The sequence below is a fragment of the Dermochelys coriacea genome, chromosome 3 (genome assembly GCF_009764565.3).
Source record: "Dermochelys coriacea isolate rDerCor1 chromosome 3, rDerCor1.pri.v4, whole genome shotgun sequence".
NCBI lineage: Eukaryota > Metazoa > Chordata > Testudines > Dermochelyidae > Dermochelys > Dermochelys coriacea.
In genome coordinates this window covers 122,581,167-122,598,637 of record NC_050070.1, presented here as the reverse complement: position 1 = coordinate 122,598,637, position 17,471 = coordinate 122,581,167, and the positions used below count along the sequence as shown (strand labels likewise).

At 40.3% G+C, this 17,471-nt stretch overlaps 1 protein-coding gene across 2 annotated transcripts in view; it reads left to right on the top strand.

Moving 5' to 3' along the window:
• The first annotated feature begins 26 nt into the window (after window positions 1-26).
• LOC119853395 (solute carrier family 22 member 2-like) overlaps window positions 27-17,471 on the top strand; it is a 29,558-nt gene continuing 12,113 nt past the window's right edge. For both annotated transcript variants that reach the window (XM_043511245.1, XM_043511244.1), the window contains exons 1-7: window positions 27-519; window positions 7,488-7,593; window positions 9,772-9,924; window positions 12,495-12,663; window positions 16,028-16,142; window positions 16,692-16,798; window positions 16,974-17,188. In XM_043511245.1, the coding sequence (XP_043367180.1) occupies window positions 103-519; window positions 7,488-7,593; window positions 9,772-9,924; window positions 12,495-12,663; window positions 16,028-16,142; window positions 16,692-16,798; window positions 16,974-17,188 (1,282 nt within the window). In that variant the 5' untranslated portion in view covers window positions 27-102. The remainder of the gene's footprint in view (window positions 520-7,487; window positions 7,594-9,771; window positions 9,925-12,494; window positions 12,664-16,027; window positions 16,143-16,691; window positions 16,799-16,973; window positions 17,189-17,471) is intronic.

The following is a 17,471-nucleotide window of genomic DNA, read 5'->3' as shown; positions in this document are numbered from 1 at the left end:
TATCCTGCAGTTATTTAAACAGCTCTGCTGCCAACTAAATACAGAGCAATGCTGTGAAGAGCAGCCCGGTTACTTATTTTAACTGAGTTGCCATATGCAAAAATGCCAACCTTAGATGACATTCTAGAGCATATTGGGGAATTTGACTTATTCCAGAAGCGAGCCTTCTTTGTCTTATGCCTGTTGTCTGCCTCCTTCACCCCTATTTATGTGGGTGTCGTCTTCCTGGGGTTTACTCCAGAACACCGCTGTCTCAGTCCTGGAGTTGCTGAGTTGAGCAGCAGATGTGGCTGGAATCTAGAAGAGGAGCTGAATTACACTGTTCCAGAGCAGGGGAGACATGGGGAGTCTCTCTCTGGTCAGTGCAGGAGATACAACGTGGACTGGAACACAACTGGCCTCAGCTGCACAAACCCCTTAGAAAACTTCACTGGTTATGGCAACAGGAGCAGTAACCCGCTCACCCCTTGTCAAGATGGCTGGGTTTACGATTCTTCAGGATCATCCATCGTGACTGAGGTAAGACTAACAAACAAGCAGCAACAGCCCATGGTTACCCAGCTATTTGCAAACTGAAAAAATCCCAAATAATAATTTTCTGAAGGAGGAAACACTTATGCCAGCTAATAGTCTCTTCTCAGCGTGTGCATAGATTGAGTATAATTCCCAGTAACAACGGTAACACTAGACCTGGTTGAAGGATACAAAAAGTGATCTGTGAATATATTTGTGGGGGAAAATGGTAAGTACACTGTGCTATTATTTGCAGAGTCATATTACTACTATTTCAGGAGTAGTCAGAAGACTGGAAGTTTATTCATAAAATGTCCACAAATCCTGGAAGTTTAATTAATTTCCATACAAATGATTATGCATATTTCATCATTTGTTATTCTTTTGTTTAAATGTTTCAGTCATCTGTGCATGGGCCAGCTTTACAGATGGCATGAAAAGTTAGCGGCATTTAAAGCAAATACAAGTTAGTGAACTACTTTTCATGCGAAAATAGATGAAAACGAAAATTTGTGTCCGACTACATTTCAGAACAAAATTGGGTTTTTATTTTTTTTTAAATAAACAGGGGGAAAGAGTGATATTTACCCCAATATTTACTCAGAAAACTGCAAAGCTAATTTTTTGCACCAATTTTCACCCATTTTTTCAACACTGATAAGTTCCAAGGACATTTTAAACAAAGTAAAAGCTTTACACATGACCTAGCTGACTGATCTTGCACATGAATAATAAATAATGTCAAAGACACAGTGAAGACAAAATTGGAAATTTTTTACATTGGAAAATATTTACATACAACAAATACAGTAATAAATAATAGGGATAAGTTAAAAAAAGAGCTGCAAACAGAGAAAAGGGCTACATTTGTCACATAACTAATTTGCAATAGATAATTCAACTGGCTCTAGTTAACATAGATGCCTCCCCTGCTCCATTCTTCAAGATGAGAATACAATCTGTAAGTGATCATCTGTCTTGAGCAGTTTCCAAAGTGAGCAAGTTGTAAGGGGGAAGGCCCCATGGAAACCTTTTAAGGTGAATTCCCCTCACAATGCCTCAGTTTCCCCAGCTGTAAGACAGAGGATGATACTTTATCTCCTGTGTAAAGCACTTTGAGATCTACTGATGAAAAATGCTACATAAGAGCCTGATATTGTCACTATTAATGTAGACAAATACGTTGAAGGAATATGCCAAGAGTTGAATTTGTGCTGTGAACTCCAGAAAGCCAATCAGACATCAAGTACTATAAAGAAGGAGACTAAGAATAATCCACACACTATTATAATGCCAGTATACACAGTGAGATAAAGCTTGATCTGCATCAATGCTGCATTCCCTTTAGGCAATCTTCCCTTGAAGAGGCAAAGATCCAGAGAAATTATTGGGAGCATGTTGGGAGGGTGTATGTCACAGGGGGAGAGGCTAAAGAGATTACATTGATTTAATTTGGAAGGGAGATGAGAAAAAGCAGATGTGATGGATACTCTAATGCAGTGGGGAATGGTAAGAAGTCTTGGTGCATGCTTTATCCCTTCTTTTAAATGAGAATGTGAGAAAATACTGTTGAATTAAACACCAACACATATAAATAAAAGGGCATGAGTTAAACATTGGGTAAAGTGGAATCTGTGGAACTCATGGCTGTAGGATGTTATTGAGGCAAAGAGCATAAGAATTTACGAAAAGGTTACACATGGGCAAGAACAATATCTGCTCTTACATTAGCTAGGATAAAATTATATGGACTAAGTGTTCTAAGGATGGGGAGTAGAAAATAAGGACATTCCTCACCTAATACCTGGTCCTTTTCCTGTTTTGCCATTGACTTCAATGAGAGTAAAACTGTGCCTGAAATACAGTATTAAACATTCAAGGTTTTTCACTTTCCTTTGAAGCTTCTGGCATTGGCCAAGGCCTAGAGAGACCATTGATGAGAGACCAGCCTAATACACACAACTATTTTTAGGGCATGAGCATGATCCCCCCGCTAGCCCAAGTCTGTTGACCCAGTCTGGGAGGCTGTAGGCTGTGCAGACATACCCTATGTTTCTGTTGCTCAGTGAGTCGCAGCAAAGTTAGAGTACACGTTTGCTGTGAGTAAAAGTGAAGTAAACTCTGCCGCTGGGCTTTGTGCCAGTACTAATTAGGAGTTGGAGAGTAGGTTGCTCAGCTGCACTCTGGCAGGGCCCATTGTATCACACCTAAAGACTCTATTAAGCAACAAATATGAACCCACAGCCAGTAGCCCATGGATGCTCCCACAGACATTACTGTCTTCACAGCTGCCGGGTTAAAGCTCAGTTCAGGAGCTCAGAGTTTGAAAATATCTTTACCTGCTGCTGAAAACTGCATTTGGCAAGCCTCCTAGCATCCAGCAGCAGTGCAAACCCCCATGGTGTTGCCTAGCCCTATAAGCCAATCTAAAACTAATGAAAGGCATCAGGGTGATACCACAGATTATATGGCTGCAGCCAGAAAACGTAATGTACTCCTAAATCAAAGTCATAAATGCCTAACTCCAAGGCAGAACTGATGGACACTTCCTCCATACAGAGTCACTACATATAGATGAGAATGAAGCCAAGTAACACCTCTGCAGCATCACAACTTTTCAGTTGCTAGCTAAATTGCAATGAACAAACCACCAAGTCTACAGGTTTGCCAAGATAAACGGATAGAGATTCAGACATTTTTCCAAATTTATCCAAAATTACAGGCAGATTAATTTTCTTAAGATTCCCTCCTCTTTCCTCCTTCACCCTCACCATGAGAAGTAATTATGATATTCAGAGAAATAATAGAAATCATAGAAATTTAGGGCTGGAAGGGACCTTGAGAAGTCATCAAGTCCAGCCCACTGTGCTAAGGCAGGACCAAGTGAACCTAGACTACCCCTGACAGATGTTTGTCTAATCTGTTCTTAAAAACTTTCAATGATGGAAATTCCACAATCTCCTTTGGAAGCCTATTGCAGATCTTAACTATGCTTATAGTTAGAAAGTTTCTCTTAATATCTAACCTAAATCTCCCTCGCTGCAGATTAAGCGCATTACTTCCTGTCCTACCTTCAGTGGACACAGAGAACATTTGAGACAGTCTTCTTTATAACCACCAGTAACAAATTTGAAGACTGTTCTGTCCTTCCGCCTCTCAGTTTTCTTTTCTCAAGACTAAACATGACCAATTTTTTTTTTAAATTTTTTCCTCATAGGTCAGGTTTTCTAAACCTTTTATCATTTTTGTAGCTTTTCTCTGGACTCTCTCCAATTTATCCACATCTTTCCTAAAGTGCGACACCCAGAATTGGACACAGTACTCCATCTGAGGCTTCACCAGTGCCAAGTACAGCAGGACAATTACCTCTGATGTCTAACATGAAACACTCCTCTCAATATACCCCAGAAACATATTAGCCTTTTTCACAACTGCATCACATTGTTGACTCATATTCAATTTGTGATCCACTATAACCCACAGATCCTTTTCTGCAGTATTACCCCTAGCCAGTTATTTCCTATTTTGTCTTTGTGCACTTGAGTTTTCCTTCTTAAGTGAAACATTGCATTTTCTTTATTGAATTTCATCTTGTTGATTTCTGACCAATTCTATAATTTGTCAAGGCTGTTTTGAATTCTAATCCTGTCCTCCAAAGTACTTGCTACCTCTCCCAACTTGATGTCATCTGCAAATGTTATAAGTGTACTCTTCCATTATCTAGTCATTAATGAAAATATTGAATAGTACTGGATCCAGGACTGACCCCCATATGCTGGACCCCACTAGATACACCTTCCCAGTTTGACAGCAAACCATTGACAACTACTCTTTAAATATGGTCTTTCAACCAGTTGTGCGCTGACCTTGCAATAATTCCATCTAGACCACATTTCCCTAGTTTGCTTATGAGAATGTCATGTGGGACTGTCAAAAGCCTTAGTAAAATCAAGATACATCAAATATACTGCTTCCCCCCATCCATTAAGCCAGTAACTCTGTCAAGGAAAGAAATTAGGTTGGTTTGACATGATTTGTTCTGAACAAATCCATTCCAACTATTCCTTACAACTCTATTATCCTCTCAGCGCTCACAAATTGATTGTTTAATAATTTGTTCTGGTATCTTCCCAGGTACCAAAATTCGGATGACTGGTCTATTATTCCCCAGGTCCTCTTTGTTCCCCTTTTTGAAGATAGATACAATGTTTGTCCTTCTCCAATCCTCTGGGACCTCACCCATCCTCCTGGAGTTCTCAAAGATCGTTGCTAATAGTTCCAAGATTGCTTCCAAAAAAGGCATACTTGTGGCACCTTAGAGACTAACACTTTTATTTGAGCATAAGCTTTTGTGAGCTAGAGCTCACTTCATCAGATGCATTCAGTGGAAAATACGCAGCTGCTACTCTGAAACCTGAAGATTGCTTCAGCTAGTTCCAGAAGTACCCTAGGATGAATTTCCATCAGGCCCTGCTGACTTGAATATATCTAACTTATCTAAATACTCTTCAACCTGTTCTTTCCCTGTTTTGGCTTGCATTCCTTCCCCACATAATGAATATTAATTGTGCTGAGTATCTAGTCATCATTAGCCTTTTTTAGTGAAGACTGAAGCAAAATAGGCATTAAACACCTCAGCTTTCTTGATGTCATCAGTTATTAGCTCTCCTTTCTCACTAAGTAGAGCATCTACACTTTCCTTTGCCTTTCTCTTACTCATAATGTATTTAAAGAACCTCTTTCTTATTGCCTTTTACCTCCCTTGTTAGGCGTAAATCATTTTTTGCTTTTGCCTTTTCTGACTTTGTCTCAACACATTTGTGCTGTTCTTTTGTACTTCTCCTTAGAAATTCATCCATGTTTCCACTTTTTGTAAGATTCCTTTTTGATTTTCAGGTCACTAAAGAGTTCCTGCTGGAGCACTATTATTCCAATCTTTCCTTTGCATCAGGATAGCAATTGTGCTTTTGATATTGTCTCCTTGAGAAACTGCCAGCTCTCCTGAATGACTTTATCCCTTAGATTTTCCTTCCATGGGATCTGACCTACCAGTTCTCTGAGTTTGTTAGACTCTGCTGCTCTCATTCCTTCCTTTCTTAGAATCCTGAAATCTATAATTTCACAGTCACCTTCCACCTTCAGATTTCCACCAATTCCTCCCAGGTAGTCAGAATCAAATCTAAAATGGCTGTCCCAGTGGTTACCTCCTCAGCTTTCTGAAATAGAAAGTTGCCCCCAGTACATTTTAAGAACTTATTAGAAATTTTGCATTTTGCTATATTACTTTTCCAACAGATATCTGCGTAGTTAAAGTCCCCCATTACTACCAGATCTTCCGGTTTGGCTATTTCTATTTGTTCTAGAAATGCCATCTCCACCTCCTTTTCCTGATATGGTGGTCTCTAGTAAACCCCGTACCATGACATCACCCCTATTTATTCTCTTTTTATCCCTACCCAGAGATTTTCAGCTGGTCTGGCTCTCACCTCCTGGGCTACAGAACAAGTGTATATATTCTTGATGTATAATGCAACACCTCCTCCCTTTTTTCCTGCCAGAACTTCTGGAACAAGCTATATCACTCTACAAGACCAATATTCCAGTCACGAGGTTTATCCCACCAAGCCTCTGTGATGTCAGTGGTCATAAATTATATTATGTACTAATATTTCCGGTTCATCCTATGTATTCCCCATGTTCCTTGCATTTGTGTATAGATATCAAAGATGTCGAGCAGATTTTCCCCATTGATTTCTTTCTTGTTGCTCTTCTGACCCTTGTCAAGGTTCCTTCCCCACTCTGAACTCTAGGGTACAGATGTGGGGACCTGCACGAAAGACCCCCTAAGCTTCTTCTTACCAGCTTAGGTTAAACGCTGCCACCACCAAAGTGTTACACAAAGAACCGGGGAAGTGCCCACTTGGAAACGTCTCCCCCGAAAAATATTCCCCCAAGCATTACACCCCCTTTCCTGGGGAAGGCTTGATAAAAATCCTCATCAATTTGCATAGGTGAACACAGACCCAAACCCTTGGATCTTAAGAACAATGAAAAAGCAATCAGGTTCTTAAAAGTGAATTTTAATTAAAGAAAAAGTAAAAGAATTACCACATAGAGAATCCCCCTAGGCAAAACCTTAAGTTACAAAAAGACACAAACATTCGATTCAGCACAACTTATTTTATCAGCCATTTAAACAAAACAGAATCTAATGCATATCTAACTAGATTGCTTACCAACTCTTTACAGGAGTTCTGACCCGTACTCCTGCTCTGGTCCCGGCAAAAGCATCACACAGTCAGAGAGAACCCTTTGTTTCCCCCCAACCTCCCAGCTTTGAAAGTATCTTGTCTCCTCATTGGTCATTTTGGTCAGGTGCCAGCGAGGTTACCTTAGCTTCTTAACCCTTTACAGGTGAAATGTTTTTTCCTCTGGCCAGGAGGGATTTCAAGGTGTTTACCCTTCCCTTTATATTTATGACAACCCTATACTAACTTTGTCCTCCCAAACCGATAACCCTCTGTTAAGGTCACTTTTTTTATGCTTACCTGTAGGTCTTTGTCACCTATCCCCTTTGAACCCTACTTTAAAGCTCTCCTCACTAGGTTGGCAAGACAGTATGAGGTGGAGTCCATCTCTCCCCAGCACACCACCTTCCTGGAACAGCCTCCCAAGGGCGCAGGGTGCCAAGCCCTCTGGTCTGTGCAGCCATGCATTCATCTCCAGTATGCACGTGTCTCTGCCTGGGCCCTCACCCTTAACAAGGGCAGTATTTTTCTGGAAATTGATACAAATTGGACAAAATGTATTTCAGCTATGATGGTTAGAAGAATTGGGTCATTTCATTTCTGTACAATTTTCCTAATGCTATATGTGTGTGGGGGCGGGGGGGTTCATCATATCTCAAAACGTCTGGGCCATATCTAATGTTAGAGGTCTGTCCTCCCTGTTCTAATTCTGATGTGCCTCTGCAGTTTAACCTGGTGTGTGAGGACTCCTGGAAGCTGGATCTCTTTCAGTCTTCTGTGAACATTGGATTTTTTATTGGCTCCATAAGCATTGGCTACATAGCAGACAGGTACGTGTGGGATGAAACATTCACTTTGGATATTTAACATTCATATTTCTAAACAGTTATGATTGAAGGGGCAAACGAACGCACTGAAAAACTAATTCAAAGGATCACTCAGTCCCTTAGAATGGAGTCGTTTTTGGCAGCTAAAATATCTTGTTTCCTAAAATATATGGTTCTGATCACTGGATTTATAAAAATGTCATTTCCCAGAAGTCAGGAGCAGAAGAGAGGGTGGATCACTGCAACCGCCATTTAGAAGCTTCAGTTAATGCAAAATAAGACTTCTTAGAGGTGTTAGTTCAAAGGAGTATATTAGACCTATTCATAGACTCAGCTGGTTTCTGGGCAAAATCCAAGGTGCTCATTTTGATCTATAAAGTTTTATATGTTTTCTACCCTGGTTACCATAAAGATCACCTCTCCTCTTATGCAATGTTTGAGATCAGCTATAGTACTACTCACTTGCCCCTGCAGTTCAGATCTGGAACACTGAAGGCCCCTAGGGCATTCTTAGGAGATGGACCTTGAGTCTGGAATTTCCTGTTGGTCTTGCAAAGCCCTGTTGGCTGATCCTTAGGACATAGTTCAAAATGACCTGCTTACGCAGGATTTGATGGAAGGGGGCATATGAGTGACTTGAGCTGCTGATGTCATTGAGGGGAAAAGAAATTTACTTTGGCTGTCATTTGTCACTCTGCCGTTTTTGTTAGCATACATTTATTGGACTAGGATGCGGAGTTTTGACTGACTGTGCATTTTTATAAATCAAATAACTAAATAAAGAGTTCTCCATTAAATCAAACCAAAATGTCTTTTCAGCATTATAATAAGCCTGTTTCTTTTGGAAACATTTGCTTTTGAATATCAGTGGAGCCATTAGGATACCAATGGAGAGACAGCTGCAGGCCTAATATGAAATTTCTGAGCACTATAGCTGGGGAAGGATGATCAGAATGAGGCAAAAATTAGTGTCACTGAATAGGTCAATGGAGAAACTACTGTAGCATAGAAGAACTACTACCGGTCAATGTAGCGTAAGTCAGACAGCCACCACAGGATGTTTCCAGAGCCCATTAGCCCGGTCAGTAAGTGTTCATGGTAAGAAAATGTGCAAACACATGGGTGAAAGCAGTCTGGAAGAACTCACCAAGATCATTGTAAAGGGAAAATCTTGGTGGAGGGGAACCACAAAGCAATTCCTGCCTTCATTAAAAGCAACAGGGAAATCATGTGGGTATAAGGACAGAAACTCTAGCTTTTGCCTCTCCACAGACAAAAAAGAGGGCAGAAACTGGCCAGAATTTGCCAGGTGGGGAATCCCCAGCAGGCACAGAGCTGGAATAGATGGCTCCTCCTGAAACTTCCCTTTCTGCAGCTCTCAGTGTAGAGGGCAAGTGGTGGGCGAGGGGAAGCATGGACAGAGCATTCTGTGCTCTGGCTATTCCCAATTGGCAATAGGACCGTTGAAGGCCATAGCCAGCCAGTGTAAACTAGAACAGCACCCAGCCCCGGCAGACAAACCAGCCCCAGGATTAGGTTGTCACAACTGGCTGCCTGGCATTTGCTCACCCAGCTGAGAAGCCAGCAGAGTTAAACAATGATTGCGGCACGTATTTTCCTCCTTTTAAAATCCTCAATTCAACATGTACTCCAGAAAAGAGCATCACTTCTGCAAAATTTTTGCTTCCTCTATGCAACCCAGGGAACTATAGCTGCTCTCTGCTATGCGTCACACAACTTGGACTTTGAGAATATCTAAAAAGGCACAATAGTGGCTTGGCTTTCTCCCCTCTCTATTATTACACATGTATATTGGCACAGGAGAGGGTATCCTAGAAAATGAGCAGGAAATTAACCAAAATGGTTGTGGGTGCTACAGAAACAGGCCAGACAAGAATTTCTCAGTATTCTTTCCCTAGCAAAATGAATGGGTGATTCTATCAGCAGTTCTCTCTTTAGATGAGGACTCCAGGTGTTACAGTACAACATTAAACCGTATGTATCTGAGAAGCTGCTCTGAACAAAATTTGGAAAAGGAAAATAACAGCTCTTGCAATAGAATGAATTCAAAAAGTATTGCTTTGCAACCAGCATGACACAGCCACATGAAAGTTTGCTCTTCAGTTTTATTTTGCATGATGTAATGCATATAACGATTACAGATATATTTGTTTCTCTGCAGGTTGGTCGTAAATTATGCCTTTTAATTACAATCCTTGTCAATTCCATTTCTGGAATTCTCATGGCCTTTGCACCAAGCTACATGTGGATGCTGATCTATCGTTTCATACAAGGACTGGTCAGCAAGGGAGGCTGGTTAACAGGCTACATACTGAGTAAGACCGATTGCAATTACCACTTCTGGGAAGAAAGCCCCGGGTGTAGAAGTAGGACTGAACAGATTTGTTCTAATACAGCTGAATGCAAGGAATTATTAGCTCACTGGGTAATACATTGAAAAATGAAGCTCATTTTATTCATTGAAAAACTGCAGTTCTATGCTCAAAACCAAGATTTATGTCAAAATCATATTCTCTTTTCAGAGATGACAATAGCAGGATTTTCAGATCTAAAAACCTGGCATTCTTCCTTAAGCCTTTGAGAAGCCTACACATATTGGAATAACACAGTTTTGGAAAATACTGTGCCTTCCCACATTAACAAGCATATGTTCAAATAAATACCCATATAGGGACATGGATTAATTGGAAATGCTGTCAAAGGCAGGTTACATTTTAAGGGTGTGCGTACAACTGGAAGCAAGCCCAGGAAGACCTGGGGCTAGCCACCTCAGTATGGACTGAAGGGACTGGGTGGGCTTCTATTTAGGTGCCTCGCCTGCGTCACTGGCCATGTCATAACGTCCACTCTGCTATTTTTAGCACACTAGCTCAAGCACATCTGTCTACCCAGGCTAGGAGACCCACTCCCAGCTGCAGTGTACACATACCCATTCAGGCTGAGCGGGGCTGGTCTCAAAAGGTAGTGAGTAGTGTAGTGTCCAAATTGAATTTTTTGTTCACCAGACTTTTTGGGGTTCCATGACTTGAGACCGTATAAAAAACCGTATTTCCAGACAAGGTAAGGTTACTACATGACAATATTGTGCTTCCTTTTTACATTTAGAAAACCAAAGCACTTAAATGTAAGGAACGAATAGGTAAATACATCTGTTGTCCACATAACATGTTAATGGGTGAAATCCTGGCCCTACTGATGTCAATGGCAAAACTCCCCTTCACTTCAGTGAGGATGGGATTTCACCTGTTATTCACATAGATTCATAGATACTAAGGTCAGAAGGGACCATTCAGATCATCTAGTCTGACCTCCTGCACAGTGCAGGCCACAGAATCTCACCCACCCACTCCTATGAAAAACCTCACCCATGTCTGAGCTCTTGAAGTCCTCAAATCGTGGTTTAAAGACTTCAAGAAGCAGAGAATCCTCCCTCAAGTGAACCATGCCCCATGCTACAGAGAAAGGCGAAAAACCTCCAGGGCCTCTTCCAGTCTGCCCTGGAGGAAAATTCCTTCCCGACCCCAGATATGGTGATCAGCTAAACCCTGAGCATATGGGCAAGATTCACCAGCCAGATACTACAGAAAATTCTTTCCTGGGTAACTCAGATCCCACCCATCTAATATCCCATCACAGGCCATTAGGCCTATTTACCCTGAATATTTAAAGATCAATTAATTACCAAAATCACATTATCCCATCATACCATCTCCTCCATAAACTTATCAAGTTTAATCTTAAAGCCAGATAGATCTTTTGCCCCCACTGCTTCCATTGGAAGGCTATTCCAAAACTTCACTCCTCTGATGGTTAGAAACCTTCATCTAATTTCAAGTCTAAACTTCCTGGTGGCCAGTTTATATCCATTTGTTCTTGTGTCCACATTGGTACCGAGCTTAAATAATTCCTCTCCCTCTCCAGTATTTATCCCTCTGATATATTTATAGAGAGCAATCATATCTCCCCTCAACCTTCTCTTAGTTAGGCTAAACAAGCCAAGCTCCTTGAGTCTCCTTTCATAAGACAAGTTTTCCATTCCTCGGATCATCCTAGTAGCCCTTCTCTGTACCTGTTCCAGTTTGAATTCATCCTTTTTAAACATGGGAGACCAGAACTGCACACAGTATTCCAGGTGAGGTCTCACCAGTGCCTTGTATAACGGTACTATAACCTCCTTATCCCTACTGGAAATACCTCTCCTGATGCATCCCAAAACCGCATTAGCTTTTTTCACAAGTACAAAGAAATGCATATTTCGTCTCAACCCAACACCCTTAACTCTGACACACAATATATACTCTTCTTTCATCTGTAATCTCAAAATGAGCTCATACCACCAAGCCCTTTCTGAGAAAAAGAAATCTAAAAATTAAATATGCACATAGTAATGATACTGAACATCTTCTAATACAAGTCCACATAACCATACATCAACATCTATTAAACTACATACACAACATTCTCAAGAAATATCAATTACAAATTGTCTACCTCCTCCCCTAGCCTCCCTGCCCCCTAAATCTACTGCCATTTTCCACTTAGCGGTATTCATTTAAAAAGGTAAATATTTAGATACCAAAATCACTGTTAGAAATTTATTGTGGTTTAGTAATATCCAAACTTTTCAAAGAGTCTATGTAACAGAAGTTCATGAAACATGACCAATTTGTAGAATTTGATTTTTAAATAGTTATTATACATTATTGAAGAGAACTCAGTTTAAAGTGCTGTTAAGGCTTCTAGACAGGGCAGAAATTTTACAAGGTCATAAATTCTAGAATCTATTAAATTTTAAATGGTTTTAAATTAGGGGATCTAGGTTCTCCAATCTCTAAATTGATTTATCACTGATTATTTTCTACCTTGATTTGTGTTATCTTTTTAGTCACAGAATTTGTTGGCTTAAGCTATAGAAGGACGGTAGGAATTGTTTACCAAGTAGCCTTTTCTGTTGGACTCCTTGTACTCTCTGCTATTGCTTATATGATTCCTCACTGGAGATGGCTGCAGCTCACTGTTACTCTGCCAAACTTCTTCTTCTTGCTCTATTACTGGTAAGCACATTTATATTTCATCCAAGAGCAAAAATACAAAATGGAGATTTTAGTTTACAGTTTGAGCTCCTTTTGACAATGTTAGTTTATTGTTAGGGCTAGTCAAAAGGTTTCAGCTGCAACATTTTACCATTGAAAAATGGGGTTTCACTAGGATTCAAATTTTCCACAGGAAAGGATCAATTTCTGCAGAACTTTCCATTAGAAAAATCTAAACGAAACCTTCTTTTTCATGTCAGGTCGACATTAACTTGTGTGTCTACCAAAGCCACTGTGTTGACTCATGTAGTATTTGTAGTTTCAGGTCTCTCATTCCCTGGTTCTCCCATGGGCCATGCTTCTCCAACTGGACTACATCTCCCATGATGCATGGCAGTCTTTCTCGGCAGCTGAGCCATTGTAGTATAACATGGGAGTCCCATAAGAATGAATCACAGGAAAAGACCATCTTGCATCATAACAGATGTAGTTCAACCAGAGTGCATGGCCTATAGGGGATAATGAGGGCATGAAGGACCCAGAACAACTCACATAAGGCATCACAGTAGCTAAGACAGACACACACACTAATGTCAACTTAAGCCAAAACAAAATGTTTCAACTTTTTTTAATTGAAATTTTTTGGAACTTGTTCTTCAAAAAGTTTTGATATTTTGACTTTTCCTCTTGATTCAGGACGAAAAGAAATGTTGAGATATTGGAGGTTCCCAGGGGATGGAAATTCCATTTTTCCATTAGATCTACTTCTCACCTGATTAGACAGCTATCTGAAATTTTAGAATATTCCGCACAAAAAATCTACCATATATTGAATGCAGTGTTATGGTCAATCTAGTACTCAGTGTTGTTAATGAGTAAAAAGGTTGTTACCTAACAATGCAAGATACTCTATTCCATTCTATCATCCATAGCAAGGGTGCTGCATCTCCAGCACCTCCTCTGTACATTCAGCCTCAGAATGACAATAATAAAACATTAGCCACTAGGTCACTATTCTAGGCTTATTTAGAGATGGGGATGGGATTCAAATCCAGGTCTGAATTTTGCATGTCATCCCACTCCTTCCAAACTTTTTTTTTCTAATCTGGAGGTCTCCGTTTGATCCATTAGAGAGCTATGGGCCAGGTGCAAAATTCAATAGCACATTTGGGCTTGAGCTCCCCACCACCCACTATTACCTGATGCACAGAATTCCAGGATGTTTCTCTACACCCATCTCTAGCTGTGATGTTTAACATTTAAAACATGGGTGTCTTTAAGCTGTGGGAAAGGTGAGGAAGGTGATTTGTAACTTTTCAAAAGTTACTCATTTAGTTTAAGAGCATATTTACTAGTATTATTCAATATTTTCATTAATAACTTGGATAATGGAGTGGAGAGTATACTTATAAAATTGGCAGATGACATCAAGCTGGGAGGGGTTGCTATCATTTTGAAGAACAGGATTAGAATTCAAGACAACCTTAATAAATTGGAGAATTTGTCTGAAATCAACAAGATGAAATTCAGTAAAGACAAGTGCAAAATACTCCACATAGGAAGGGAAAGTCAACTGCACAAATACAAAATGGGGAATCACTGGCTATGCAGTAGTAGTACTGAAAAGGATCTGTGGGTTATAGTGGATCACTAATTGAATATATGTCAACAATGTGATGTAGATGAGAAAAAGACAAATACAATTTTGGGGAGTTATTAACAGGAGTGTCATATATAAGACATGAGAGGTAGTTGTCCCACTTTATTCAGCACTGGTGAGGCCTCAGCTGGAGTACTGTGTCCAGTTTTGGGTCAAACTTTAGGGAAGATGTGGATAAACTGGAGAGTCCAGAGTAGAGCTACAAAAATGAGAAAAGGTTTAGAAAAATCTGAACTATGAGAAAAGATTAAAAAACTGGTCATGTTTAGTCTTGAGAGAAGAAGACTGACACGGGAAGGGAGTGGAACCTGATAGCATCCTTCAAACCTAATTATAGAAATGTAGGGCTGGAAGGGATCTCTAGAGGTCATCAAGTCCAGCCCCTTGCGCTGGGGTAGGATCAAGTAAACCTAGACCATCCCTGACTTGTGTTTGTCCAACCAGTTATTAAACAAATATGTTAGAAGGAGGACGGTGGTCAGTTGTTGTCCATGTCCACTAAAGGTAGGGCAAGAAGTAATGGGTTTAATCTGCAGCAAGGGAGATTTAGGTCAGATATTAGGAAAAGCTTCCTAATTATAATGGTAGTTAAGCACTGGAAGAGGCTTCCAAGGGAGGTTGTTGAATCCGCATCACTGGAGGCTTTTATTAACAGGTTAGACATAGACCGGTCCAGGATGATGTACACTTGGTCCTGCCTCAGTTCAGGGTTTCATTAGATGACCTGCCGAGGTCCTTTCCAGCCCAACATTTTTATGATTCTATTGGTTTAAAATGGCAGACAAATAAATAAATAAATAAATATAATAAATCTGCAAACATTTTGTTGACTATTTCATCAGAATTTCAGCAAAAAAGTTTCATCACAATTTCACAATTTAGAAAAATGTCAACCCCTTCTCTTATTTCTGGACACCATTTTCTTACATTATTTCAAAATATAACAAATGATTTTTTTCTAAAAGCCAGATGATGTCATCATAAACAGGAGACTCTCAAGTAAGAATAGAAAGTTTATTTTACCTCCATATTTGGCCTTGGTCTGACCACTGATGGAATATGTGTCTAGTTCTGATGTCCACAATTCAGGAAGAATGTTGATAAATTGGAGAGGGTTCAGAGAAGAGCCACAAGAATGATTAAGGGTTTAGAAAACTTGCCTTATACTTACTGAGCTTCTTGAATCTGTTTAACTTAGCCTTCTCTTTGTTAAGGGGTGACTTGATCCCCGTTTATAAGTACCTACATGGGAAACAAATATTTAACAATGGGCTCTTCAATCTACACAGATCCAATGGCTGGAAGTTAAAACTAGACGACAAATTCAGACTGGAAAAGAGATGCAATTTTTTTTAACAGTGAGATAATTAATCACTGGAACAATTTACCAAGGGTTGTGGGGTATTCTCCATCACTAGCAATTTTTAAATCAAGATTGAACATTTTTCTAAAAGATGTGCTCTAGGAATTATTTTGGGGGAGTTCTCTGGCCTGTGTTATACAAGAGGACAGAGTAGGTGATTACAGTGGTCCCTTGTGTCCTTGGAAATGATGAAACTGAGAGTAGCTAAGCATCCTGAACCCCCCATTGCTTCAGCTGGAGTTATGGGTGTTCTGTACCCCTTAATGTCCTATCAACAGAAACTCAATTTAGTTTGAATACACAGTGTTATAGTGACATATATTTTGTCTCCACATACCTGTGCCTGGTTGCTTGTGTTGCAGGTGTCTGCCAGAGTCACCCAGGTGGCTGATAGCTCAACAGAGAAATGACAAAGCCATGAAAATTATTAACCGTATTGCCAAGGGAAATGGGAAAAAGGTGCCTCCCTCTTTACAGGTGATCATGTATTTTTTTCCTAGGTGTGTAATTACAAGCAAACAATGCTATATATTTAGGATTGCTCTGAATCCAGACCAGGGAGCAAAATGACAAGCCAAAGTGCTGCAACTCTGCAAAGAGGAGTTGAGTGGTTTTCTTTTTGTGAAAGCCTCGGATATTAAAACAACATACTCCTATAAATATTCCAATAGCCAAAATGAGTTCTTCCTCTTATGAAGTATCAAGCAGCATTCAACCAACCAGATCACATCTGACTGAAAATTCCAAAGTATCTTGTATTCATTTTATTGTTTTTAAAAAATAAATGTTGCTTCATTTAATGAGGTGGCTTTGGTACAGACAGACAGCAGGGGGAAAGGGTGGGCTGTTTAAGTGTCCACACTTCCCCTCGGTTTTTGGTTACTTTGCAGACAGACTCTTAATTGGTAAATGAAAAATTCCAGAAACGATGATGCTTATGTTGATCCAATGAAAATAAACAAGGCCGAACTCCCCAGACTCTCACCCCCTAACCTCTTTCTTAATGACCCTCTGGTTCTTTCCTAGAGTCTCAACCCTGAAGAGGAAGATGGGGAAAAGCTGAGCCCTTCATTTCTAGATCTGGTCAGAACACCTCAGATAAGGAAACATACACTCATTTTGATGTACACGTGGTAAGGGAGGGTAACAGTTTTCATTTCAAAGCATTCGACCACCCCCACCTCCTCCCACACATAGTCACTTTGGCTGTTTTCCGTATATGGCCCTTGATTGGCAATGCATCTTAATTCTTTGAATAATCTATCCCTTTGCAAACTTGGCTTCAGTCGGGCTCTGCTCTCTGCCTAGGTTCACAAGCTCTGTACTGTACCAGGGGCTCATCATGCACATGGGGATTGCTGGTGGGAACATTTACCTGGATTTCTCCTATTCTGCACTGGTTGAATTCCCAGCTGCCCTCATACTCATACTCACAATTGATCGCGTTGGCCGTCGCTATCCCTGGGCTTCAGCAAATATGGTGGCAGGGGCTGCTTGCCTTCTTACAGCTTTCATCCCAGACAGTGAGTTACTTAAGTTTTTGTTGGTCTGTGTCTCTGTTACCCCTGAGAGAGAGAGAGAGTGAGTGAGTGAGTGTTCGTTCTTGTTCTGGAGAACTGAAAAGACCACTTTTGCTATCGTAGTCCACATCAGTGTTGCAATTAAGTGGAAACAAATTATAGGTATTTTCCCGCAAACATCAGTGAAGATAAAAATTACCAATCATTTTTCCCCTCTCTAGTTGCTTTTTATAATTCAAGCGTTGAAAAATGGGGCACATAATGGGCTAAATTTCCCAAATGGCAT